Raw genomic sequence first — 27,667 nt, forward strand, 5'->3', positions numbered from 1 at the left:
CCAGCCCCAGCAGATGCTGGCCAGTCATTAATATTCATTAGTGTCAATAATGGGGGTTCTCCCCAGCTCCTGCAAAGTGTTGTTTGTTGGTAGTAAAAATAGATATAGTAAGCCAATTGATATCATATGTAAGATGGCAGGTTACGATTAAGTGCATAATTTATGTAACCAATGGAAACATAACAACCAGTGCCCGCACTCACAATACGCGAGTTTTGCTGTATTGAAATTTGGGGGAAAGCACTATTGTTCGGAATGTTTTTATTTCAAGAATTAAGCATTTTTGCGCTTCTCCCTGTTGTATATTTGTGATTGGTTAACGGCAATGGTCTGTCTCAAGTTACATTTAGCAATTCCTTCAAGTTCAAGTGAGACTCCCTGCTGTTCATTTGTGACTGGTGAACAGCAATGACCTGTCTTACATTAATTAGCAACTACTTCAAGTGAGACTGAGTGTCTCTGGTGGGCACATTTTGAGATAACAAGGTGTTATAATAAAGTTATGAATATATTCGTTAATGAACCGTGGACGAGGAAGTAAATGAAGTGTTGATTGTTGTTAGGCTCCATAGTATCAGTACATTCAATTTCAAGCATTTGGGCGTGTCGTACGTTGACATGAATGATCACAAACAGATTGCTGATGTCATCATGGTAAATTGCAAAAAGATTAATAAGTGTGTAAAATGTTTATTATTGTATGTACGACTGTTTATATATTTTGTAATTTTTTTTTGCAATATATTGGGTTACAAACGCAGACTAACTGACTTGGTCAATGTTGTTACACATTTATTTTTCAAGTAGGCAGCCATGATAAAATCGTTTTATCAATTTAAAAATGCAAAACAAACACCAATTCCTCAAATCCTCCTTGAACTGGCCACTTTAAAGAAGACACAGTGTTGGTTTCATCCACTTTCACTTTAAAAAAAAAAGTTGTTTGGTTCCAGTTACATGACAGTCCCCACCTAGTTTTCAAGTTGACCCTTTTTTTTTACGTATTTAGGAAATATATTAAAAAAATCGCAAAAGTTGTGAAGTCTCGCAAGAAATAGTGGTTACGGAAACTGACATCAATATAAAACTGTTCTTCCAATCTGTTATGGCTGTACATCTGATGAGAAGAAACCAATAACTAGGAGACCATTTGGAAAACAATGGAAAACATGACTATCTGAACTAGACACTCACATATGAAAAAAATATTATATACATATAAAAAAATAAAATAAAAAATCTACCTACCCCATCTATTCTAAAATTGATTGTAATCGGAACCACACACTTTTTTTGGTTAGGTCTTTATCAGTACAGAATTAGTATCAATCCAAACTTAGGTAGAAGTAAGCATTGAACTGCTTGACTGCTTGTATTATCATAAAATTACAATAACAATAGAAATACTCAACACATTTCACAGAAGTTGTCTAACTGCAAGCTACATGTATGTCACTTTCATATAACTTCTGACCAATGCCAGCTCCGCAATGATAAGTAAAAGTGAATGAAAGTAATGTATTTCATCTCATTTAAGTTAAAATCCAAATTTAATTGAACATGGTCAATTCAAATCACAAGGTAGATTTATCTTTTCCTTATTTTTGAAGCGCTTTTTTAATCTTTTTTCCCCATTATTTCTTTACCTCATTTGCATATCACTAAGGGTGACCCTCTCATTACTTTTTCATGCCAACTATGGGTAGTTCAGTTCGGATAAAAAGTATAAAAATCATCTTCTTCATGTTTCCCAGCCTCTCCTTTTCCTCCTCTCTATCTTCTTTTTATTGGATTCCTGGTAATAGACCCTTTCCCAGCTTCTCTAAAGAATTGCCATGTTCTCAGCCCCACTGCTTCAATAACTTCTGTCATGAAAGAAATGCTCTGCTCGTGAACAAGAGTTGTCGTCACTTGCTATTCCACAAAATTTCAAGGACGGATAAAATAAAATATATTTTTTTATTCTGATGTTGAAGCAGAAAATTTCGGTAAGTCGGATAATGAGAAACATAAAAAAAAATAGGGCCACCCTTATCAAACTCACTTTGCTTAGTAAAGTACCCTAAAGTTTACTACTATACAAGTTAGGCATAAAAAAAATATTGTGTGGTTCTGATAACATTCAATTTTAAAATAGGTGGGGTAGGTAGATTTTTTTTTTTATTTTATTATATATATATTTTCATGTGTGAGTGTCTAGTTCAGGTTTTCCATTGTTTTTTTCCAAATGGTCTCTGTGTTGCTTATTTCTTCCTATCAGATGTACAGCCATTACAGATTGGAAGAATAGTTTTATATTGTCTTTTTAAATTGATGTCAGTTTCCGGACCCACTATTTCTTGCAAGACTTCACGATTTTCACAATTTTATTATTATTTTTCTCAAATACATAAACAGAAATCTAGGGACCAAACAACTTTTTTTTATTTGGCCTTTGTACCACATGATATGAGTTGAATTCTGTGGTCCCAAATCAAATTCACTTGACTGCCTCTTAATTTGCATATTAACAATGTGATCATATTGTTTTGTCTTAATTTCACTATTTTCTAATTACAAAGGCTGTCACCGTTATGTAATTTCTTAAATGACTAATGGTTGTCAACACATAAGATAAGAACAACAGTAGTTACAATACAAGGCTTGCTATGTAACCCATTGTGAACTGGGTAACACTTATTCATCACATAACAATGGCCTAATTCCAGCACTGTGACTATAGTTGATTGTCATTCGATCATTTTGAGACAAACATCGATTTTCCGAATTTCGCGTCAAAATATACCGGTACTGTACATATCCAGAGCCCGAGGTACGACATTGATAGTATCGGTATTGTAGATATCCTTGTTCGCTATTTTATTTATTTATTTTTTTGTTTGGCTGTTCCGTGTTAATGCATCACGCCCACACTTGGTATTGCTATTAATGAGGGTACATTACTAGTAAGTGATCAATATAATCACGGTGAACACATAAACGTTGCTGACAATTTGAATAAAGTCTTCAGAAACAAGTGACATTTTGCTGATTTAGCGTTTAGTATGACATTGTTGACATCCCGTTCCTCTCTGCACTACACACGGGCTCTGGCTTATTAGATCGCTGGCGAATTGGATAGATTGATAGAAACACCGATTGGCGAACTAAAACAGTTTGAAATATCCGTCCCTTCCTTCTTCTTCGCCTGCGATACATTTATTTACGGTCAGTCTCGCTCTTATATTTATACGCTGCGTCGACCAAACAATGCAGTGAAGTTGCGGATCATTTTATCCACGAACTGTCACATCATTATGTACCGGTACGTGTCAATTCGCACTCTTGCGATTAACAGATAGTATGCTTTCCCATGATCCTCAAATTTTAGATGGAAAATATATATCAATATCATAAAGATATCACAAATGCAAACAATGGACTCACGGATTCACAAACGATTATTTCAATATTTTTTCCATTTGACAACCGGAACCGGGTAATCGCTCTACAGTGGCGCGATGTGGAAGAGAAAAAGTGTATCGAAGATAAAATATTACATACCTCGTGAATGCAAAATACAGCGCCGTGAGGACTGAAACGGATAGCAGAGTGATTGTATGTGGTTTGTAGAAAAATTCCAGTGTAATATCATCAACCTGCTGTTCATTTATCAGCGGGAAATGATCACTGAGTTCTGACGAAGTTCTCTTGTGTCCTTTTCTTGCCATTTTCCCTTTCAGTCGGCTAAAAAGAATCCTCAGGTGCATGGAAAATATGCAAACGGCGAGAAAATTCAGGATCAATGAACTGTGTCAATCTTTAAGGAAATTTATACCATTATTCGAAGTCAAGGTATCTCAATATCGTCGTGAAATAGTTAAGTTTGGAAATATTCGAGTTTTTGTATAGATATTGAAGGATGTCACGCCCCTGAGTAAATACACACATAGCTAGGGAGTTACAAATATGGCGACGTACATGCGGTAAGTCAAAATCGATCGCTTCTACATCATTCATCATGTGCAAACTTATGAAACAGCGTATGATAGACACACATAATGCTTTATCTTGTTGTGTTTATGGGTATGTAGTTTCCACCGGCAAATCTCGCTAAAAGCTGCAGTTACTACCAAAATGATAAGTCCGGGGGCGCTATATAGCCATGGCATGGCCAAAGTTGACAAAGACTAGTATTACTAATAATATAGTCATGGTAGTATTACATTACATTACAAGGTTACTCGCGGAGGGCGTTACACATGTTCCTCAGACAATCAGAAGCGAGTCATGTCGTGTAATGGTACTAACTATGCAATCTGGCTGGGACACCCAAGAAAAGAAATGAAATGAAAGAGAGACTCCCCTGGAATTTGCATGCTTTTGCATCCCAGGGAAAGGAAAGAAAAAACACAAACCATCATAATGCAATCAACAACACTGATTCTGAAACATCAACATCACCATACCCCTTCACTTCAACATATTTGTCATGGTTTTCAAAATATATGAATGGGGCATACGACTTGAAAACTAATGATTACACTACTGTTATCATATCAAAAGTCTGCCTCGTCTGTAAGGTATGCCTTGACAGGGGGGGGGGGGGGGACTTCTAACATATAGGTCAAACCCTTTCACCATAGAGCAGGCCAGTGAAGGTTGAGTGACGCAACGTACATCATCATGTATCCTACAGTCTAAGATCCCCTAGTAAAATATGGATTCCGTCTATTTTGACTTTTCAGAATTTGCGATTTGTATATCATCTATTTACCATATGTAACAATTTGTATTACAGCTGATGCAAAAAGGATTTTTAGGGAAGTAACCATGGCGACCAGAAAGTTACCGCAAGTATATCGATCAACACGAGAACTCATTATTAGAAGTACCAGTGTTGTGAATCGAGAGATAAGGAGATCTATTACATTTAGCTATGGGTTGAAATTGAACAGTAAGTGTGTTACTCACACAAAGCCAAGTTATACGGCAATTTTGTTTCATCAGAGGAGGAGGTTTTCACAGATACATAATCAGTTATGGACTAGTAGAAATAATAATGAAGATATTGGATATAAGAACGAATCTGAATCTGAAGCTAGGGAGGATGGAGTCTTGCCTGTGAACTCCAACCACTTTTTGGAAAACAGATCCACGGATGAAATGAATTATGAATCCGAACGTAAGAAAGTCTCTTTAGGTAAAAAGGATGAGACTTCACAGAGAACACAATCTGAAGATGTGAAATTCTCCGATCTAGCTGAACTCGATGAAGAGCTACTACAGAACATCGAGCCATACACAACGCCAGCACTGCCAATGTCACCTACCCTTGCTGCATATGTTGACCAATCAGAAACGCTGTCAAAGCTTGTCAAATTGGGTGTGAACCTATCGGAAGTCGACAAGAGAGGAAGTTTTAAAGATTACCTCGTCAAACTTGACTTTGAGAGAGATATTCAAGGTAATATCTTGTTTCTACATGATATCGGTATAAAAGACGAAAGTCTGGGAAAACTTCTTACAAAGAATCCGTTTCTCTTGGCTGTGGATCTAGACAAGTTAACAGTGAGAAGGGGTTACCTGAAAGAAAAGAAATTTACAGATGATGCTATTACTCAGATTGTAAACAGGGCACCATACTTTTTGAACTTCAGTGTAAGTATCTCAAAAGCAGTTTTATCTCCCTGATTTGTATTTTATACACATGTACAAGTTATGTGTAATTATTTTACTAACTTTATAGACAGAATGTTGCAAGAAACTGTATTCCTTCAATCTTTCTATCTTAAAGTAAAGTGTCTGATGTGCAGTATTTTATTGGTTTCTGTATGGTTGTATCAAACAGCCAATCATTACTACAGTGTATTTCACAATGCCATGCAGCTCTTCTGTTTGATGTAACCATGCAGAAACCAATAAGAAACTGCATATGCCACACTTCAAAAGCAAGCTTGCATGTTTTGCTACTGTTAGTACAAATGCAATAAACCATTTTTAATGTATTGCAACTCCATGCAGGCGCCAATGTTTTTCTTAGTATCAAACACCCCGATGAAGGGCACATTGTAGTTTATTTCGCTGAGACAAAATGTAGCAAGAAACTGAACTCATTCAATTATGTAGCATGTCCGGTTTCTTATTAGTTTCTGCGTGGTTGTATCAAACAGAAAAGCTGAATGGTATCATGAAATAGACTGTAACATGATACAGGCTGTAAGACTACTCTTAACTTTGGTGAAATTTCTTTGCTTTTCATTACAGGTCATATTTCACAGCTACAAAGTGTAATTCACAGTATATTAGAGAACTTATTGTCTTCTTTATTTTTCTTGTAAAATTACAGATCAAAAGGGTGGATAGAAAACTTGGTTTCTTACAGCAAGAGTTACGTCTTACAGGAGATGAAACTAGATACCTGGTAACCAGGGCACCAAAGGTAAACAAAAACATCACTTTCCGTGACTTGATTGATTGCATAAATTCATACGAAAGGAAATGTCATTGTTCAAAATATGGCCGTTTTTTTTTGTTAGGCCTTATAAAAAAAATTGTTTGGTTCTGGTTACCCGACCCCCACCTAGTTTTTCACTGCCGACCCTAAACTTTATTTTACATGTTCAAGAAAGAAAAATAACATCGCAAAACTTGTGAAGTCTCGCCAGGAATAAAGGATGTGGAAACTGACATTAATTTGTAAAGACAGTTACAGTGTTGCAGCCAGAGGGGGTTTTTGGGTCATTTGACACGCATTTTTTTGACCTGACCCACAATTTTGGAAGTAACGGGTCATAGATGACCCACACTAAAATTGTATGCAAATATGTTTAGCAACATGACCACGCCTATAGGAACAGTCAAATGATCGTGTATATTGCATAGATAACAATAGGCTGGATAGGCAACTGCACAATCATTATTCAGCAAATATCTAGAATGGGTCAGCATGTGGGTTAATATTTTGAAAACAGTGTACAGTTGTGCTACAATGCCATTGGTGCTTTTTTTGTAATGTCCCCCAAAAAATGTATGATGACCCAGAAAAATGAGTGTCTCAAGACACTATGTCCCACTCTTTCAAAAGGCTGGCTGCAACACTGAAGACTGTATAAAATTGTTCTTCCAATCTATAATGGCTGTACATCTGATGAGAAGAAACCAATAACACAGGGACCATATGGAAAACAAATGGAAAACATAACAACACACTCACACATGGAAAAAAACATATAATAAAAGTAATAAAGTAATGAATCTACCTACCCCACCTTTTCTAAAATTGAGTGTAATCGGAACCACACACTTTTTTTTATCAGACCTTATCAGTAATTTTTTACCGTAGATGTTGGAGAGATGTGTCATGCATAATTTTGAGAAATACATAGTTTAACATTTTAGTTATCTTACAGAAAGAATAGGGAGTATTAGACATCCCAGAGGAACAGCTATTTTCAAATTATCATATATTTTTTAATTTATTCATAGCTGGTTACAGGGAAGATAGAAACTATAAAGAGAAATCTGTTTTCGCTTCGTTTCCAATTGAGATTTACTGCCAAAGAGTTAAAAGACCTGGTATTGAACCAACCAAAGATTTTAACTACTGGTACGTGGTATATGTTATTGTTCTGTTTTTGCATTTGAAACACTGGCCTGCATCTGATGTATGTATGTATGTATGTGTATAATGAGAGATAAATAATTTAGTCTATAGCCAACATGCTAGCCAAACTCTGCTTGTCCAACTGCAAAGGATTGTGGGGTTAGTTTTTGATTGTACTATGGTACATCTTCCGTAATACACCAAGTTCTCTATAGTGTTACTACATCTCATATATATAGAAAAAGATATTCTACAAATGCTACTTCTACTTCGCGGGCAAGTTGTCTGGATTCTGCTCTTGCCTTCATGCCATCCCCATTAGTCGTCCCCCCCCCCTCCCTCCCTCCCTCCCTCCCCCCCCCCCCCCTCTCTCTCTCTCTCTCTCTCTCTCTCTCTCTCTCTCTCTCTCTCTCTCTCTCTCTCTCTCTCTCTCTCTCTCTCTCTCTCTCTCTCTCTCTCTCTCTCTCTCTCTCTCTCTCTCTCTCTCTCTCTCTCTCTCTCTCGCTCTTTCCCTTTAGCAGTTTACTCTGTGTCACTCTCCTGTTCAGTATATAGTGTGTACAATGTCTTACAGAAAAAGTAAACAAATTGCAACAATTTCATGTAATTCATAGGACCCACAAGATCTTAGACAAATAGTACTTATGATACGAGACTTAACCAAAATACTGTAAACCTGGAAATGTCCGCTAAAGGCTTATTTTCGCCTATTTTGCCAGAAAAAAAAGCATAAAAATAGGTAGTGACTAAAATGTCTTCTTGTACATAAACACAATGTACCAGTCTGGTCATTCATAACACAATTAATTCTTTTCCTCTCCACTGTCTATTTGAATTAACAGGTAGATACAAGCTGCTGAGTACTTTTGATTATCTCCATAACACTGTCGGCATAAAACACAAACAGATGACACAGTTCCCTCATGTTTTCAGATCAAGTCTCCAAAAATTTAAAGAAAGGCACAAGGTAAGAATGTGCTGACCTATGGCTAAATGATATTCATTCTGAAAATAAATTCAAAACAAAAGAAATTTTCATGATTTTGTTGAGGGCGCTAGTACGATGCGAATAGCATCTAAATGATTATTTACTGCCAGTTTCATATTCGTTCTACAGGCTCTGTTTGACACAACCACCTGGAAACCAATAAGAAACTGCATGCATAATCTATATTTTAAATAGCAGGATGGCAATTTCTTGCCAAATTTTGTCTGAATGAAATAACTTTTGAAAGTACTGAAATGAGATGCAGACACGCGGACACCAGTGTTTGACGCCTGCTTGGTGACTGGTTAGGTCAGGCATTTAGACAAAATGATGCAAGAAGCTGTGTATCTAAGAAGCTACTATCTAAAGTGTAGCATATGCAGTTTTGTATTGGTTCGTGCATGGTTGTATCAAACCAAGCCAGTGACCACTAATATGAAATGGGCAGTATTTGACTTGATTGATTATTATCATGTTGCACACTTTCTTCATGCGATATCAGAGACTGGCCAACATATGGTTGAAAGTAATTTAGAATATAGAAAAGAAAGCAATAACAGACAAGATTTTTGAAGCTTTGATTACAACTTGTTTGAAAATGATAAACATATTTTGAAGGAAAAAATACTAGCTTTAAGAATGTGTGTCATGGTAACCAGTCCTGTGTCTTTAGTGTTGCACATTATTGGTTTAATATTTTCACATTAATACCGTACTCACAATCAAAGCACATTCCCGTGGGTTTGATTGACATTTGATGTCATAAAATTTTTAAAGCAAGTGCATGGTTTAATCTCTCTGCTGCTACATCGTACAAGGGTTCCCAAAATGTAGCAAAAACAGCATATGGAAAGATACATACCCACACCATGAGTGACTGCAAATTTTGAAAAACGTAACTTCCATTCTGTCACATAAACATTTACTAAAAAACATAGTGTATAGGTTGTCATGTTTGAGGGCGCTGTTTCATGGACACATGCTTGATTTTAGCAGGATTATTACTCCCAACTATAGATTATCCAAACCACAAGGAATACTGATAAAGGGTGACAGGAGAACTTCATAAAAAGATGAAACTGTGTTATCTTATTTAATGGTATATTGCTAATTCTGAAATGTTCGTTTCTGTTCAGTACCTCGTCAAACTAGGTCGTGCCCAGTATGACGTATCCAAGCCAGGGTATGTATCACTGGAAAGGATGATCATAGTACCAGATGAAATTTTCTGTGAAGAAATCGCCAAGTCAAGTATTGTGGATTTCAACAACTTCTTGAAGACTTTATAGGCCACGTCATTCGTCTCTCCCGATGTCTGTGTAGTCAGAATCATGGAAGTGTACTTTTGATCTGGCAAGATGTTTGCAAGTTTTTCATAGACTCTGGGTATGATGTACTACTGTGTTTATGTCAACTCGTTCTTGTTATTTGATTGATGTGAGTTGGATCGTAATACCATTATATGGTGCTGCCATGGTGGCGCTCTACTTCCTGTCTGTGTGTACCTTGGGGGTATACATGGTATAGTTTACTTGGTTAATCATAGAGCACTGCTGCTTTCCTCAATGTCTGAACAATACGAAAACCATCCCTGATTTACATTTCTACAAAATACCAAGGAACAAAGCTCTCATGAAACGATAATATGACGTGATGATTTAGCGAGGGTGATATATTCATAATTTCCTTTGCAGTTTGGAATGACCTATTATGATGATGCAATAAAAGCAGTTTAACATTTTCATATCGTATCAAGTATGTCGTGTATGTATCAACATCATGTATGAATGAATGCGAGTGACATACTACCAAACCAGAGTGACTATAGAATTTAATAAGGCAGCATGTTTTTTTTACTACCAAACTAGAGTGACTATACCATTTCAATCAGCCAGCATGGTGTTGTTTATGTTTCACATGGCGCTTTTTTCGTAACAAATTACATAAAACAAAATCAGACACCGAAAACACACAAACGCTATAAAATGCTAGTTTTCTTATTGTAAACACAAATCAACATCACTATCTGATATAAAACAAGGAAGATCCAAACACAACTGTTTATTTCTGTTCACAGTGAGATAAAAATTTAACATTTTTTCGACATTGTGTAAGAATGGCATATGGCTCAACAATTTATCAAGACTAAAGAAAGTTAATAATATAATATTATTTAACTTTCATGTGTGTGCATAGTCAGTGCCTGTATTTTTATTTCTTCAATTCCTTACAAAACACTTTATGTGAGATCTAATCGCCTAATTTAAACTCAAGTCTTTCAAAGTAAAATTAAAAATTCGTTATATCACAGACACATGTTTAGATTACAAGATGTATTTATTTAAATATTTAACCATGCAAACTAAAGGAGTGATTTGATGAAATTCTTTGGGTTTACTCAAAAATTGTAAACAAAATTCATCTCTGTATAAATCTTCCACTCTTGTGTAATTCACATTGCATCTGAAATATTTTGTAGTTATCAACTTATCGATCACACAAAATTGCTGCAAATGACAACTGCATTTTCTATTTAAATCGGCAGATTGTTTTATTATATGAAAAAAAAGTTCCATTGTAAACTTTACAAGATTTTTTATGTATTTACAATAAGGCTTTAAAAAAAATTGTTTGGTTCCGGTTGCCCGACCCCACATAGTTTTTTCACTGCCAACCCTAAACTTATTTGTACATGTTCAAGGAAAAAACACCAATAAAATCACGAAAATTGTGAAGTCTCACAAGAAATAGTGGATGCGGAAACTGACATCAACTTAAAAAGACAATATAAAAATATTCTTCCAATCTGTAATGGCTGTACATCTGATGAGAAGAAACCAATAACACAGAAACCATATGGAAAAGAACGGAAACATAACTACCTGAACTAGACACTCACATAAGAAAAATAAAATAAAATAAAATAAAATAAAAAATCTCCCTACCCCCACCACCTAGTCTAAAACTGAGCGCAATCGGAACCACAAAATTTTTTTTAGGCCTAAGCAAAAAAATTGTAAGTAAAGATTTTTAATTAAATATCAATAATAACAAAACAGTCATTTGTTGGTAGCGTATCATGAACCTGCATATTTGAATAGGTGATAGCTTTTACTTCAGTTCCCTGCAACATAAGAAAATTATACATTTTTTAAAGTTTATTAGTATAGTGCTGGAAAAAATATGATGACATTATATATTAGATTTGGTGCGACTAGTTCCACATTTTATTACAATCTCATTTTGATATGTCATTGGGTGAAATCAGCATTTTATGACAATCTCTCTAAAACCCTAATCCTGCCACAGCCGTTATCTTTTACATGATCTTGTCCTCAAGAGGGAGAAAGTTTTTTTGATGAGTCTTTCTTTGTTTTACTCATGAAAACATACGCTTGGATTAACTTCTTATACTATGTACTTGCTTTCTATTTTGGGCTGTTTACCCTCAAAATATAGCATCCTTCGTTGTGTAATTTCTGTCAATCTGATTAATATCTCATAGTGGAAGGCCAGAATCATCAGATTCACAATTTCTAACATCTTCATTACTTATAATGTTATTACGTTCACTTTTCTATCTCAACCACTGACTTTCCATTCTATTTCACGTGTGGTTTTACTTACTTGGGGATGTTTTTTAAGATCAAATGTTTCTCCATATCTGTTGACGGACAATAAATATTGGTCATTACTAAATAATAAAATTAATTTTTTAGAAAATTGACAATAGCAATTAATATCAAAGTTTTTACATAAATGGTAGCCATCATACACCATATGGATACATTTAGATCTCCTGCCTGGCTTCAGTGTTCAACCTGGAGAGATGTTTTACACTGAAGGAAATAAGCACTCGGGAAATATGAATATTCATTGTGCAGCCATGCATATATCATTTCTGCTAACTCCCATCATGCAATGGCCCATGGCAAAGATACCCTATAAAGGCACAAGATCAACTTAATGTTTCTCTGAAATTGTAAGTAATTGTAGGTGAAATAAAATCATGAAATGACTCTCCAGAACCAATAGTTTTTGAAATTTCCTGGAGATGTATCATGTTTCCCTTTAATTCAGTTCAAGCCATGTATCCTTAGTTAACCAATACTAGATTAGTTTTATGGAAGTATTTATTGTGCACACAATTATGATAAGAGAGTTAACTTCCAGCACATATATTTTTAAATATTACTGTTCATATTATTTAAACAATAATGTACGCCCTCCCAGCCCATAATGGACGAAAGCAAACTTTGAACGACATAATGGGCGAGGCGACAGCATTATATGCACATTATGGAGTGCAAAGTTTGCTTGAGTCCATTACGGACTGGGAGGACGTACATTATTGTTATTATTTTATAGTTTTGCCAATTCCAGTGAATTTGTAGACCGAGAACAACATATAATATACACAGCGCTGAACATCGTCTGCCATGTTCGGCCCGGAAGCTGAATACTAATCATAGCGACACACGTACGTACATAAGCTTGTATTGTTATGCTCGTTCCGGGGCCGCGATGCCCAATAACGGAGTACATTATCAGTAATAATGTACAGCGATGACGTCACAAAATTCACTGGAATTGGTAATGCTATAATATAATAAGGGATAACTATGATAAGAAATTGAAATGCACTGGTGTTGATAATTAATACATTACTCACCCTTCTGCTTTAATCTTAAAATTTTCTCTGTCAAATTCTAAAATTTTTACCTCCTGGGTGAAAAGAAAGGGAAGTAGATATTGAAACACTGACTTAGTATCGGTAAACCTGGAGGGACTTTGGCATTTTTTAATTCACTCAAGTTAGTTAAACCATTTATTATTACATTAGAATATGCCAATTGTTACAAATACACAAATGAAACCTGGATAGTCGCAACAAAACTCGACTTATAGGGTTTCCAAAAGTTCTGATGTTTCAAATACATATTAATAATAACATAAAATCAGTATTTAATAATGAAGTAATTTATTATTACAATCTATCTTTGCTGGACTTGCTGTTGTTTTGAATGGTAACAGTTTCATATCCTATCCTGGACGTTTCTTCAGGTCAACGAATGATCAAGAGCAAAACAGTCTGAAGGACGTGAAACTGTTACCACTCAAAACAACAGCAAGTCCAGTAGAAAAGATGGTAATTACTTTGTTATTAACTTCATACCTGGATGATTGAGAACATCCATGCACATATAAGATCAACAGATAAATAGAAATTTATAACTTTGGAATGGTATGTCTGTAACTCCTCACAAATTAATTTATGTTATGACAAGTCGACTAAGTATGTATTGTTTATGGCTGTTGTCAAGATATATATATTGGAAAATAAGTTTGTCAAAATAATTCTAGTTGATAAATTTTTAACAAAATATCTTCAATGTCTTATATGAAATTTCGACTCACAGAGTCATTAAATTTTTTGGAAGTGATTGCCAAATTTTATGTGAGTAGAAATTTGCAATTTCATACTATTAACTATAAACATTCATTCTTGTATCCTCAATTCCTTGATGATACAACACCAAAGGCCCTATAGAAAAAATGTGTTTCATTTGAGAAGAAACCATATACAAGTGCCGACATTGAAGCACTGAAAAACGGAACCTGTTACAAACAGGGAAAGTAAACAAATTAATTTAATAGATTGATAACACTTGACACAGCATGTTGGAAATGTAGAGACTTATATTATTATATCATTTGATAAGGACAGTTTTATGCCCACTTTACATAATAGCCCATGTTCACAAACAAATCTGAAGTTCCCCTTGTATTTCAAATGTACACATAAAGAGGTCACAAAGCTGTTCTTATCAAACCATGGTGTGTAATACAAGTCTCTGCTGTTCCAACATGCTAAGCCAAGTGTTATTAATCCAATTCATTTGTTTACTTTCCCTGTTTATAACAGGTTCTGTTCGTCAATGCTTCGATTTCAGCAGTTGTATCAAATGAACCATCAAATGACAAAATGGCCTTATCAACATATTTGAGAGGACTCTTTTATCATTCCACGGATCATTTGATAGAAAAACTTACCCTTGCTATGAAAAATGGCTCCGCTGAGAAAACATATAGGAATTCATCCATCAGATGAAAGAGGAGAGACAGCATATCTGAACCTGGATGGAAGAAAAGAAAATATGAAAATATTGCTGAAAGTGGATCATTTCCAAAAGGAGGTTCATGTAACCGTGTGAAAATGGAATATTTGAAAACGGAGTTGAGTAAATGATTGAAAATATAACAATGCCAAAATGCACATAAATAAATTTGGCCTCAGGAATGAACCCATCGATGACATACTTATTTGCTTCACTTGTTTACCTTCCTATCAATGGCATACTTAATTGCTTCATTTCCTGCTGATATGTCTGCTTCTACATACAGACTGTGCACGGCATCTCTATAATTGCTTGTTTTGAGTGACAAATTGTCTGTGTTTATGTGAAAATATGTGTGCCATCAATGAAAGACCACACGACGCCAATGCTGTTTCTGTTGTAGGAGATATACCTACCTTCTGCTTCCACTGATTCAGTGTCTGTCATTTCAACAGTCTCAATATCTGTCATATAACCAAACATAGCTTGAACCATCTACGTGGACAGCAATTAAAAAAAATATTATTTCATTTTGTTTATTGTACATGTACCACTCAAGTCTAGCAGGCATGTAACATTCCTGCAACATCACTGTTACAAGAATGTTGAATATTAATGCTACAGCTCTGTAACAGCCCAGTTATGTAACAGGGCTGTAGACATTTAGACTGTTTTTCTCTGCCAAATTTTAATCCTCTTCCAAACTGTGCCATTATAATTTATATTGTGTACAGTCAGTATGGTAAGAACACTGGTATTTACAGTGAAAACAAAATGAACCAGTCTTTCTATGGCAAATAAATAAATAAATAAATTTTAAAAAATAAATCTAATATGGGTATGTTCTGTGTGGTATGTTCTGTGTGGGTTAAGAGTTTACTGTGTTGCTTACCATTTCAAATGATTCTTCCAATGTTCTGCCATCTTGTAGGTAAAATAATGTTAAGGTAAATCAAATTGCATGAGATAACATCATACTTTAGACACTGCCAAATGTCAAAAGGCAAAATTACCCAGATAAACCATCTCATACACCTTTTCTTATAATAGGACTGAGTTACCTTTCCTATCTGAACCATTGAGGTAAAGGTGAACACTACTCCAGGAAATAAAGACATTGTCATAAACCTTGGGTTCATATACCCTTGGTTCTGGTTAGTTGTTAGATAGAATTGAATTAAATTGTCCGACCTGGTTTCCAGTTCTTTTGGGTGTCATACTATACAGTGTAGTTGGACTGATCCCTGTTTATTTAACAATCTCATTTCAAAGGGAATGCCTCTCCAGGAAATAAAGGCACTTTCATAAAACTTTGGCCTGGGGTCTGGAAAGCCATTTTATGACTTAACATCACATGCTATTTCAGAGAAACACCAAGCTAAACTAATGCCTGATTTGGGGATTTTTGCTATGGGCCATATTGGGCTATAATGACTCCGAAGTGCTTATTACCCTCAATCGTACGTCATATAGGCAATGTTATATCATTACACTACATGGAGTACAGATTAAAATGTTTTAAACTATTCATACAGATTCCTTTCAGAAGACCATTAAAAGGATACAGGAGTGAAGTCTGCAAAATGAGGAAAACAGAAATAACCATAAAGACTTATTCATTATCTTACATTGTACACAAAACAGCAACACATGACATGACATGGCATGACAAGACATGACAGCCATTCAAAGCACAACAATGTATGAATTCATGCAAATTTATTATCTTTCTACTACCACAAAATTTTTTTGTCATAATTTTGCTGTATATTATGAGCTGTAAATGTCATACAGATGGCAAATCAGAGTCGCACACATACAGACCATACATACATACATACATACAGACAGACAAACAGACAGGCAGGCAGACAGACAGACAGACAGACATACATACATACATACATACATACATACATACATACACACATACATACACACACACATACACACACACATGCACATACATGGAGTACTCTCTCACACCCATTCATCATATGAAAACAACATTTGACAACTAATTACATATTCATTGGTACTCACTGGACATCAGCTGTGTGATCCAAATCTGAAAAATAAAATACATGTTATCTTGTAAATGATATCCATTTTCACTGTATAACAAATTTATTTCAAAACTAAAATTGCTAATGATTTTCTGCTCTAACTGCTGCCACTCAAAGCTTAACAGCAAATCAAAAAGGTTAGATTGTAATTATTTCAATAATAAATTCACAGGCCAAACTCACAGGTTTAGGAGTTAACTAGTGTACATATATATGTATATATAAAATTAAATATAAAAAAAAAATTAAAAATGAATAAATATATAAATCAATTGATAAGTACAACAAATAAATAAATAAGACATTCTGATCTGATGTCCATACCAAATTTATTACGAGGACTAGATGCATTATTTTATCAGCGAAAGGATTAAAACATTAGGACTGTAGTTATACATTGTAATCTGTAGTTTAACTTCCTTTTAAATATTCCGATTTTTATGGAGATTTTTTAGATTTTGTTAGTGTTAGGCTTATAAATGTGCATTATTCCAATGCTGACGTTGTAGCCATGGCATAGCTTCGTTTTATTTACAATACTTTTTAAATCCTTTGTTATATTTTATTTTGTGTGACTCAACATTGTTCGTTTTTACTGTTTATTTTCTTACAGGGTTTGCAAAGAAAAACAAACAGAGAGTGACGTAGCGAAACTGCATGCATCTACTATGATCTAGCCATGGCATTGCTGACATTGTAGCCCGATTTTAATGTCTACCAATGACAAAACTGTCATAGATAATTTCCTGAGCAGCAGGGCTAGATGAGTTTTAGTAAGGGTAAAATGTAATTGTTACAACTTGCCAAATAATATTATTTAAAGTGTGACCAACTATTGTGCAATCGGTACGAGTTAATTAGATGCCGAACATGTCAGTATGACAGTAACACACTGTACCATTAATTTTAGTAAATCGTCTCTACAAATAAACATACATGAGGGCCGCATTGCACTGGCTACAGACATTTGTGATCTAAAACTCACATTCATATCCTGCAAGGACTTCTCCATCCCCTTGACCACCTGCATAACCACCACATGCTCCTCCCTGTTCTGCATCTTCGTCGCACGGTGTTTGTTCTACAGGCGCAGCCATGATGAACTCTTGTTTACCGAGGTCAATTTGGGGTCAGAAAGAACGAAGAACCAATCAAATCATCGTATTCAGATGACCTGAAATATGGCGGCTGAAGTGAACGGACTGGAACTGGTCGAAGGAAAAATTATCCGAGCACAGGTAATTTTTCACTAAATGAAATCTTTTTCATTCTTTTGTGGTACTTGATAAAGGGTTTACCTGTCTGGATTTTGTTATTTTGCCAGGGGTGTTGTTTTGTCTCGTAAAGTTGTCCGTTACATGTTCGTCTGCTTGCCAAGACATGTTATTTTATGTTACTTCCAGTCCTGCTTGCAAACAGACGGTGTACATCATACATCATAACTGTACGAGACGTGCTAAGAAGCAGGACTATGTTACTTTCAAACTGAGCAACTATAACAATTATAACAATGCATATTATAAACTGAGTTAGAGACTTAATTCTGGCTGAGCAGTGAAGGTGACAAGATTCAAAGAGGACAGTGTGATTCGTTCCTCACCCAAATTAGGGTGTACATTTTGTACTTATAAGTTATAGTGTATGAAAAAATTTGCCACTTTTCCCAGATTCGCCCATTTCTGTTACCGAGGTTCCCACACTGTACTTAAAAGTTTTTCTTATTGGAAGGCATGAGAGTGAGGATGGTTGTGTGTGTGTGTGTCTGTGTGTGTCTGTGTCTGTGTCTGTGTCTGTGTCTCTGTGTGTGTGCACACTATGCTAAACTATTTGCCATAATTACAATCAACATACCCATATATGCGTTTTCAGATATATTACATTGATACCATCTCTGATTTCATTATGTTCTTACAGGCTGCGTGGAGGGGGTTCCTCACCAGGAAATACTTCCAGGAAGTGAAATTAGCATACGAGCAAATAGTCCAAGATATTGACAACGCTAATACAGGTGTGAGTGTATCATGGCCAGCTGAACTTCTCTGTAAACCTCAAATTATTAATAAAAAGAAAGAACCTTCGATAACAAAGAAGGAAAAGGACACTGTGAATGAAAATGGCTACATTGACAGCTCACAAGATTATGCAGAAAACTATATCAGTGTACATGAAAATGAGTGTCATGATAATGATGTGTCGCTAAAGATAAAAGTGTTTGATGAAACCAAAGAAAACAGTAGTAGTTCTACAAGTATTAGTAGTGGTGGTGGTGACAGTGATACCACACATAATACAAATAAGAAAAGTGAAAACTCAGAGAATAATGAAAGAGAGAGTGCTGTTGGCACACCAAACAGTGAGAAACCGAGTGCATTCGGCACACCAAATAGCAGACGTGCTTTAGCTGACATCAAGGACAGTCCAAGACTATCTGGCCAATCTGATGCTGAAGAGAACCCACTGATTATACTTGAAGCTGGTGATGAAAATGACAAGGAAAACAGAAGTCCATTCGCGAACCAGCTCCCTCAGAAGAAACTTTTCCGGGAAAATACTACAACTAATGCATTTGAAGTAACTCCTAATGATGTTGTGTATGTGGAAAGTGAGAATGAGTCAGAACAAAGCATTGATAGACAACAGCAAGAAAATGATAACGCTGCTCAGACAGTCTCACAAAGTAATAACAACTTTGAACTTGAAGGAAGGAATGATGATAATGATGATGATGATGATGAGGAGGAGGAGGATGAGGATGAAAATGACAAAAGTTCTACAGAAATGATTGAAGGAAAGACTGATGAAAAGCCTGAGACATCAGGAGCTGCACCAGGTCATATCTCGGGTGATGTCACTCAGACAGGTCATTTTGACAACACTTTAGAAGTGACACAGAATGCCAATATGACGTCAGTTTGGGAAACAGAGAAATCCTTTGCAGTCACAGGTAAGATGGAGGAATCATGTGTCACACTTATAGGAACAAGTTGTTTATTAATATTGTGTTTTAAGTTACACCTAGCCAACCATAATATTAAGCTAACAGGCAAAAATATTTTTTAAGCACAAAGAAAGCTATAAAACAGTGACTTCTTTAACTAAATAACTTCAGATAGATACTAGAGTTGAGAATAATTTCTTTAGGGAGGTTATTTCTATTTGTCCCCTTTTTTAAACAGACAAACTACATGTAGGCTATCAATGCTAAGCGCTGACAACATAAAATAAATGATCATGCCTTTTTAGATATGACCTTGTTTAATATACATGGCCAACTTATCAGAAAAATTTATTAATACACTCTATAAAACTGTGCTTATTTTTATATGATTCAATTACTTTAAAAGTGTTGTGTACTGTAAAGAATTGTTACCATCAATAGGCCATTGCAGACTGCAAACAGGAAATTGAGAACACAACACCCTCACTCAAATTGGGGGTATCATCACCTCATAGTACCGTTTCTTAAGAGCTTTGTCCCTTGGTATTCAGATATTCTGTAGAAGTGTAAATCAGGGATGTTTTTCATATTGTTCAGACATCGAGGAAAGCAGCAGTGCTCTTATAAAACCAAGTAACCTATACCGTGTATACCCCCAAGGTACACACAGAGACAGGAAGTTGAGCACCACCATTAAAAATTTTGGAAAGGCTTATTCTTTCATATGTATATCTACTTTCACATGTACATGTATATAAACACAAAGAAATACAAACATGGTTCTACAGATTTTCTTTTCAGGTATGGGACTATTTGACATGACTGTGTTGCATGCCAAACTGTTGACATGGCTTCTAGTTCTGATTTGTATTACTTTGACCCAGGTAGTCAGTGTACCATTGCAACAATCAGTAACTGTTGATGTTTTTTTTTTCTGTTTTACACTAACTAACAGAACCCATTGTGTATCCAGACAATGTTGATGATCTACAGAAGATGAGAAGTAATGTTGCTATGGAGCTTCTATGGGTTCAACAAGCTATATCCAGCAGAAAGAATGTATGTTGCAGTATACTATTTGTCTTATTTTTCAAAGTCTTCCTCATTCCAATTCATGTACATGTATCTACCAAAAGATACCTTTCCACCATTTATTGATAGTTAGTGCTCTTCAAACGTACTGAGTGAATTTTGAAAACATACTTCACGCATACAGTATAGACCTATGAGTTATCCCAGGGTATATACTTGATGACGGCATAACTCCTCTGTTTTCTAACAAGTCAGAATAGACAAATCAAAAAGTTTCATGTTACATAATTTAATACAAATTCTCAATATATAAAGTTTAGTTGGTAGTAATACACGTGTAAGTTCAGGTCTCTCCAATTCTTAACCTACCACATCTTAACTGTACTCGTGTCAGTATACCATGCATAAGTCAAAAATATGGAATATACACCCTGGTCGTTCCATGTCATGACAATGTGTGTCTATGTCACACCAATGTATGTCTATGTCACTGGTTCTGCTGTGTTCGAAATATTGATCAAAACGTTAAAAATTGCCATTACCCCCCCCCCCCCCCCCGAGTTTTCTTTAATATTACTGGTGATGGTATAATTAATATGTTATTCTCCAATGTTGTTCTTCATTCAGCCAGAAAGTACTCGTAACCTAAGGGTTTTGTCACTAGCGATTAGTAGTGAGAAAAAACCCCTTACATTACTCCTGTTTTCCTTGGCTGAATGAAGAAAAATATTGGGGGATAAAATTTAGATATTGAAATTCCTCATACTATAGCACTTTGCACTCTTGTTTTCAATCTGTTTCACATCTTTTCCATAACTATCATTTCCTTTCACATGTTTTGGCCTTTTTTTTATTCTTATCTTTCCTCACCTGTGTTAGCTTACAGCCCACTTTCACTTCATACCCTGACAGCTGAGGAAGGAGGTAGTGTGCAAAATGTGACGTTCACAGGAAGGCTGATGAGGGTGGAATAACACAATTTATCGTACAGACAAAAAACAGGGGCTGTATGAATCCAAAAGCTAATAGACTTTTTCTAATCTTAACTTTTGGTGGTTTGTCACCACCACACCAAGTTACTTGTGTTTTTATTGAATATTACCGCTACATGACTGTTCACTAAGCCATACAAATTTTTTCTTTATTTCAGTATTTGAAATTGAAAAAGAAGATGGGGAACAACCAGGAATCTGTCCATTAATTAATGATCTAGATTATTCCTACAGTAATTCATTCAACTAAGATGTACCTATCACAAAATCCACAATATCAAATCACTTGTCGTGATAAGATCAGCACAGTGGCCTTTTGTTGCTAATGATATAAATACTTGATTGCAGTGTTTTCTGCAATATTTTCACTCCTTAAAGTTACACTTGTGAAAGTACAAAATAAGCACTCATGCAAACACATTGAGTACACCCTACTTACACTCACGTGTTGTGGGGTTCTATCATAGCATTAGCAAGTAAATAGAACAAGATACAAATATGCTATTATGTACAGTCAGTCCCAGCCATTTTTCTACAAAATTATCAGCCCGTAAACGTTTGTGACAGATACAAGACGTTAATTTTAGGCAGATATCGATCAAATAAAGCACAGTAAAATGTTTTTATTTTAAATCAGTTAGATTTAATCATTTATTGAAATTTCAATTTGAAATGTAATTATAATTGTAAATACATTAAATAATTCAAAAAGAATTCCTGTCTGGATAGATTCATTCTTTCTGTTGTAAATGTTCTAGTTTATAAATTGCCAAGAGATTTGTCATCTAGCAATCATATCCAATGCCTAGAATTGGGATAACTTTTGTATTCTACCCTCAAATCAGATCACGATTTCAAACAGCAATGGCTCAGCCCTCTTGGATGCATTTATGTGATTGTCTGATCCTGTGATCATTGAATATGGTAATTATGTTTACACCACACTGCTCCACACGCCCTGTTTATTTTAATCATGTGGTGATACTACTCACATCATTTGACTGTGTAGAATAGAATAAATCCCCAATTAATAGAAAATTTGCAGCCATTTCCTGGCTGATGATATTGAAAGTACTTGCTTCGTAAAGTAAAATATTGAAGGCACACTGCTAGGCATTGGATATGATCGCTAGACTGGAAAGCCAGTGATGAGTCTCCAGGCTAGATTATAAAGGTATTATGTAACTCATGAAGACATCCTGTTCCATACTGAAAAAAAAAATTGTAAATAGTATAATCTCACAGAAAGTTGTAAATGGTTTTGTTTTCATGACATAGATGCAAGTCTGACAATGGAGATACTGAGATGGGGGTAGGGTGGGGGACATTTGACACTGATTTGCAGCTGACATGATTTCATGATATAGATGCGTCTGACAATGGAGATACTGAGGTGGAGGAGGGGGGGGGGGGCATTTGACATTGATTTGCAGCTGAGATGAGGACAATCTGAGGTTAGTCAACTCCTGTATGGTTTATTATGCAAACATTCACACCTGCAGATGACCACTTTTTCGTCATGATCAATCATTTTCCTGTTATGTTGACAACATTGCGTCAATGTATTGATTAAATCACGTTGATTGATCTCAAATCTTCACGAAAGATTATTGTGCAAATGCAAGGACTGGATCATTTATAAAGGGGAACAAAAAAAGGGGCTGGGTTTATCTTCTAGGAAGTAACATGGTAGAAAAACAATAACAGGCGTTTCGAGCTGTGACACACCATCAGTGCTAAGGGTACATGTATAACAACATTGATGTTATCTTGGCTACATTTCTTTGTGATTAAGACATTTTCACCTATTCTGCATCACCCATCCTCTTTAAAATAGCAACATAAAAATTCCAAATCTGATTTAGAAGAGGCCTGCTGAACATTGGTCAACGTGAAGTGGTCTGAAAATCAATATTGAATTGAATTGAATTTATTTTCCACCAGGAACATAAGATAATAACAATACAACAGGAAATATCACTAATGAGAAAACGTTCTGGTGAAGACCACGGAAATAGTTCACTTGGAACTAATCTAGTCCATGGTCCTGACAAATATGGGAAGTAACTAAATACAAGGTGTACATATCAATAATAAAAATGCTGATATTGAAAGGTAGATTCACCAAAGCTTTGAGAGTAAACCAAGTATTGTGAGCAAATAACCTAAATTTCATATTCTGTTTTATTTAGTTCAACCCAGTTCAGAAACTTGGATGTGAAGTCAGACAGTGCCACTAATTTCATCAAACTTGATGCATCTCCCTCGGCACCATGTGAAACATCTTCATCTAGGTAGGTATCTGCCAAATCTGCAAGGGTTCGACTCTCATCTGGTAGGTACCGCTGGTAAAATAGCAAACTATCAGCTGTGTATAAGTTTGGGATGTCTAAATCCAGACTGTCTACATCTACTCTCACTTTGCTGAGTTCCCGCTTGAGTACCTTAAAGTCAAAGCGATCACCAGCATGCGCTACCAGACAGATTGGTTGGGCCTGCCGCAGTAGGAAACATTTGAGAGAAAGAACAAGTAATTTGTTCGTTCTCTGTTTGCCATATTTTTCAAGACTTGCCTTGCTCAGTCCCGTCATTTCCTCTGCTCTTGGAACAACTTGTTTATTTGGACTTATACAGAATACTATTTTGTCAGACACCCTAGGAACCTCGTCATCAACTGAAGCTTTTGTGAGAGACTTGCGAGGAACTGCTATCATAGCCAACTCAGTCACATCGGGTAGTTTCTTTCCATTGCGACTAGGTAGTCCTGTAGCCTCTGTGTCAAGAAATACGAATGTCTGTATAGGTATTGTCAATGGTTCAGCAATGTCATCAGTTGATGTTTGCGCTCTGGTCTGCAAAGGAAATTATTTCAAAGTCAAGTGAATGAAATTACCATGCGTAAATATGCCCCCTGCTTTAATATATACACTGTAATTTATGACATATTTTAACTGGTTTCGATGTTGAGTCTGAAATGAACGCAGGCTTTCAGTGCCCGTCGCTGGGTTAACTTGCTCACGCACTGCTGAATCTCTGGCAATTTTAGCCCACAACGGCACCTAGTGAGTAAAGACGCCATTCAAATTTGCACTTCGCCATATACAACACACCAGTTGGGGGGGGGGGGGGGGGCGGCTATGTCTTCTATGAACGTCGTGTCTTCTAGGAAGGCTTGTTATGTTAGTTTTATACATACTTCGTCAGTTTCCGTGGGAGTATAGGACAGACGCACGGACTCTATGATTGAAAAGCGAGGACTGTATAGCATTACCAGTTTATAATAACCATCTATGGTATATGTACTTTGTTGTCCTTTGCGTACGCCCTATGTTGTATATTTGCGCCACCATATCTCTCTCTCTCTCTCTCTCTCTCTCTCTCTCTCTCTCTCTCTCTCTCTCTCTCTCTCTCTCTCTCTCTCTCTCTCTCTCTCTCTCTCTCTCTCTCTCTCGATGGATGGATGGATGGATTATGGCAAGCAAGTCAGGCCTAGATAGACTAAATGCACATGGTGTATTTCTAAACAGTTATAATACTTAAAATATCAGTCTTACCTTGGACTTGACTGATCTTTGGCTCATTGTGATGGTTTTCAGTGTCAGCGCTGCGATGAATAATTGTCAAAGTGTGTGTTGAAATCGTACCCTAGAAAAGAAAAATGAAAGTAGAGGATGACAACATTGCAATGACAATGGATGGAAACACAGGTAATATACATGTCAAGCATAGAATTCAACACGCCTCGTTATAGTTTGCATCCCTCCTCCTCCCCCCCCCGGGCTCCGCCCCCTCCCCCGAAATGTATAAACTCTGCTAAACCAGTATACATGCTCAATTAATACCAACTAGTCGTGAACGTACTGACCGATACTTCAATTACAACACGATAGCTAGACAGTACTAGTAGGACCGTGACTCAACCATTCCCTTCCCAAAACATTTTTTTTTTTCAAAAAAGGTAAAATATTACAGCAATCTGGCTTTAAAAATGCAGGGAAAAAAACAGGACTGCGCATACTTACCAGTTATCGGTTCTAATTCCGACTAGGAAGGAAATATGGTCTAAAAGTCAGCAATGTACTCTGTGTATAAGCTTACTTGACAAAAATATCCGTACTATATCGTGCGTTGTACTGTATCCACCTAGCTTTTTCTTCTGTGAACCAATTCAGAAATACAGTGTGTGGACTATATATACGCCTTTTATGTCTAAGGTCGGTACACCTCGGCTCTAAATATAGTCGATCCGCGTAACTGTATACCAGGAAATTATTACAGATTAATTAGATATGGAAAACTTTGCTCTGATTCTGTCTATTTTGTTGGTACACGTCACAAGACAATGTATGACGTCACTCTTTCAATTTAGCAAATTTTTAAGCGAAAGATAGATAATGTTTGACAATGGGTCTATGGTTTGACCGACTTATTTGTCGACTGATAATATATGGGATAAACCATTTGGTATTGAAGAGGAGGGGGATGTTCAGTTAAAAATGTTGATTGATCAATACTGGACTAGAATTGTCAGTAATTTGCTCAATTCGCGACGCGGGGACATTGGTCAAATTTGAACAGATACATATCTAATTATAAACAAATTCGTTTTACCTCTAAGCTTAGTGGGCAAAAAAGATAACTTTGAAAAAATAAAATTGCTGTCATTGTGGCCGACATTTTTTAGGACCAATTCCTCACGTCCCCTCTCTCTATATCAAATGGTTTACCCCTAAAATTGACATGGCATATATACATGTACTTCACCACGTGACGTGACCTTATTGTAAGGTACAAAGGTTGTATACATACATAAGGTATTTTAAAACATGATATGATTTTGGTTAATCTAGTCTTATCATGAAGGACTCTCGTATCAGTACTTAGAACTGTTTGTCACGCCCACCTACCAACTAGGGAATTCCCCTATTTTCCAGGTATTCAATGATCTCAACTGCGCATGAAATACTAAAAAATGTTAAGGTGGGGAGAAAAGTGTGTACAAATGAAGTACACCGTTTGATGGATGAACACATCAGAATACATGCCCAACAATACGTATCCACTTCTAACCTTGTGTCGTGTGAACATATGGCCAATATTTAGGGCGCAATGACATGATGACAATCTACCCGGCATACCCCTTGAAATTAGAATGAGTTGGGACATAAGTTAAAACGAAATGATGATGATGATGATGATGATGATGATGATGATGATGGTGTTGTTGGTGGTGGTGGTGGTGATGATGATGGTGGTGGTGGTGATGGTGATGGTGGTGATAACGGTGGTGGTGGTGGTGGTGATGGTGGTGGAGGTGGTGGTGGTGGTGGTGGTGGTGGTAACGGTGGTGGTGGTGGTGGTGGTGGTGGTGGTGGTGGTGGTGGTGATGTTTCGTTGCAATTGATCTTAATTCAGTGTTTGTCAGTGAAATTTGCAAAGAACACAAATACATGCATGCCTGATATACTCAAACAACTTTCATTCAGGATCATGACAGTAGCCAACATTACATATAGTATGAACACTTATTTTTTTTATTCATAAAAAGCTGCAACAGACAATATATAATGCAAGATTATTAAAAACTATCTACACATGTATGGTGGTTGGAGATTTTTTACAATACTTTACATCGTGTAGTACTTACAATGAAACAACTAACGTTACAGTTACTGTAATATAGTGTAAAAATTACAATCGACCAAAACATCGAAGAGAAAATCAAACTGTCACTTCATCGCGATTTCGTGAGGAAATGTCATCCAACGAAGCCTCGATCTTGGTACATTCAAATTTGTCGTCTGGTTATAAAATTCAAAATCACCGTACAGGTAGATTATGGCAGTAAACTTAAGAAACCTTTTACAAATAATTAGTTGTTCTCTGGGCAATACTGGCTATCAACCTTTAGTATGAAAAAGGTGTATTTCAGACTTTTAATAATCAG

General features: G+C 36.0%; 4 protein-coding genes across 4 annotated transcripts in view; 1 reads left to right on the forward strand and 3 right to left on the reverse strand.

The window, feature by feature from the left end:
* The window catches only part of LOC144444298 (phosphatidylserine synthase 1-like), a 56,825-nt gene extending 53,115 nt beyond the window's left edge, over positions 1-3,710 (reverse strand). Inside the window, exon 1 of the mRNA XM_078133712.1 lies at positions 3,544-3,710. Coding sequence (XP_077989838.1) covers positions 3,544-3,710 — 167 coding nt within the window. The remainder of the gene's footprint in view (positions 1-3,543) is intronic.
* Positions 3,711-5,198: 1,488 nt separating this feature from the next.
* On the forward strand, positions 5,199-9,959 carry LOC144444299 (transcription termination factor 3, mitochondrial-like). The gene is made up of 5 exons (XM_078133713.1): positions 5,199-5,640; positions 6,329-6,421; positions 7,468-7,588; positions 8,428-8,552; positions 9,710-9,959. Exons 1-5 carry the CDS (start codon positions 5,302-5,304, stop codon positions 9,860-9,862), a joined length of 831 nt encoding a protein of 276 aa, XP_077989839.1. The 5' UTR covers positions 5,199-5,301; the 3' UTR covers positions 9,863-9,959.
* A 1,583-nt stretch (positions 9,960-11,542) lies between these two features.
* LOC144444300 (protein archease-like) lies at positions 11,543-17,855 on the reverse strand. Its single transcript, XM_078133714.1, has 9 exons — positions 17,744-17,855; positions 16,736-16,760; positions 16,258-16,268; positions 15,585-15,616; positions 15,109-15,187; positions 14,628-14,710; positions 13,246-13,298; positions 12,201-12,237; positions 11,543-11,697 (listed from the first exon to the last, which is right to left on the reverse strand). Exons 1-9 carry the CDS (start codon positions 17,853-17,855, stop codon positions 11,608-11,610), a joined length of 522 nt encoding a protein of 173 aa, XP_077989840.1. The 3' UTR covers positions 11,543-11,607.
* Positions 17,856-23,885: 6,030 nt separating this feature from the next.
* LOC144444302 (three-prime repair exonuclease 1-like) lies at positions 23,886-25,301 on the reverse strand. The gene is made up of 2 exons (XM_078133715.1): positions 25,275-25,301; positions 23,886-24,572 (listed from the first exon to the last, which is right to left on the reverse strand). The coding sequence occupies exons 1-2, from the start codon at positions 25,299-25,301 to the stop codon at positions 23,886-23,888; spliced, it is 714 nt and encodes a 237-aa protein (XP_077989841.1).
* Positions 25,302-27,667: the final 2,366 nt, after the last annotated feature.

This window comes from Glandiceps talaboti, chromosome 13, assembly GCF_964340395.1.
Source record: "Glandiceps talaboti chromosome 13, keGlaTala1.1, whole genome shotgun sequence".
Taxonomy (NCBI): Eukaryota; Metazoa; Hemichordata; class Enteropneusta; family Spengelidae; genus Glandiceps; species Glandiceps talaboti.

Excerpts from the sequence above, each read along its gene's own strand:
- LOC144444299 (XM_078133713.1), top strand. The coding sequence starts at position 5,302 with ATGTCACCTACCCTTGCTGCATATGTTGACCAATCAGAAACGCTGTCA. Across the intron at positions 7,589-8,427 it reads ACCAAAGATTTTAACTACTG|GTAGATACAAGCTGCTGAGT; the intron begins GTACGTGGTATA and ends TTGAATTAACAG. Across the intron at positions 8,553-9,709 it reads AATTTAAAGAAAGGCACAAG|TACCTCGTCAAACTAGGTCG; the intron begins GTAAGAATGTGC and ends GTTTCTGTTCAG.
- LOC144444300 (XM_078133714.1), bottom strand. The coding sequence starts at position 17,855 with ATGGCTGCGCCTGTAGAACAAACACCGTGCGACGAAGATGCAGAACAG. Across the intron at positions 13,299-14,627 it reads AGCCATTTTTCATAGCAAGG|GAGGTAAAAATTTTAGAATT; the intron begins GTAAGTTTTTCT and ends CTTTTCACCCAG. Across the intron at positions 11,698-12,200 it reads ATCTTAAAAAACATCCCCAA|GGAACTGAAGTAAAAGCTAT; the intron begins GTAAGTAAAACC and ends CTTATGTTGCAG.
- LOC144444302 (XM_078133715.1), bottom strand. The coding sequence starts at position 25,301 with ATGAGCCAAAGATCAGTCAAGTCCAAG. Across the intron at positions 24,573-25,274 it reads AAAGATCAGTCAAGTCCAAG|ACCAGAGCGCAAACATCAAC; the intron begins GTAAGACTGATA and ends TTTCCTTTGCAG.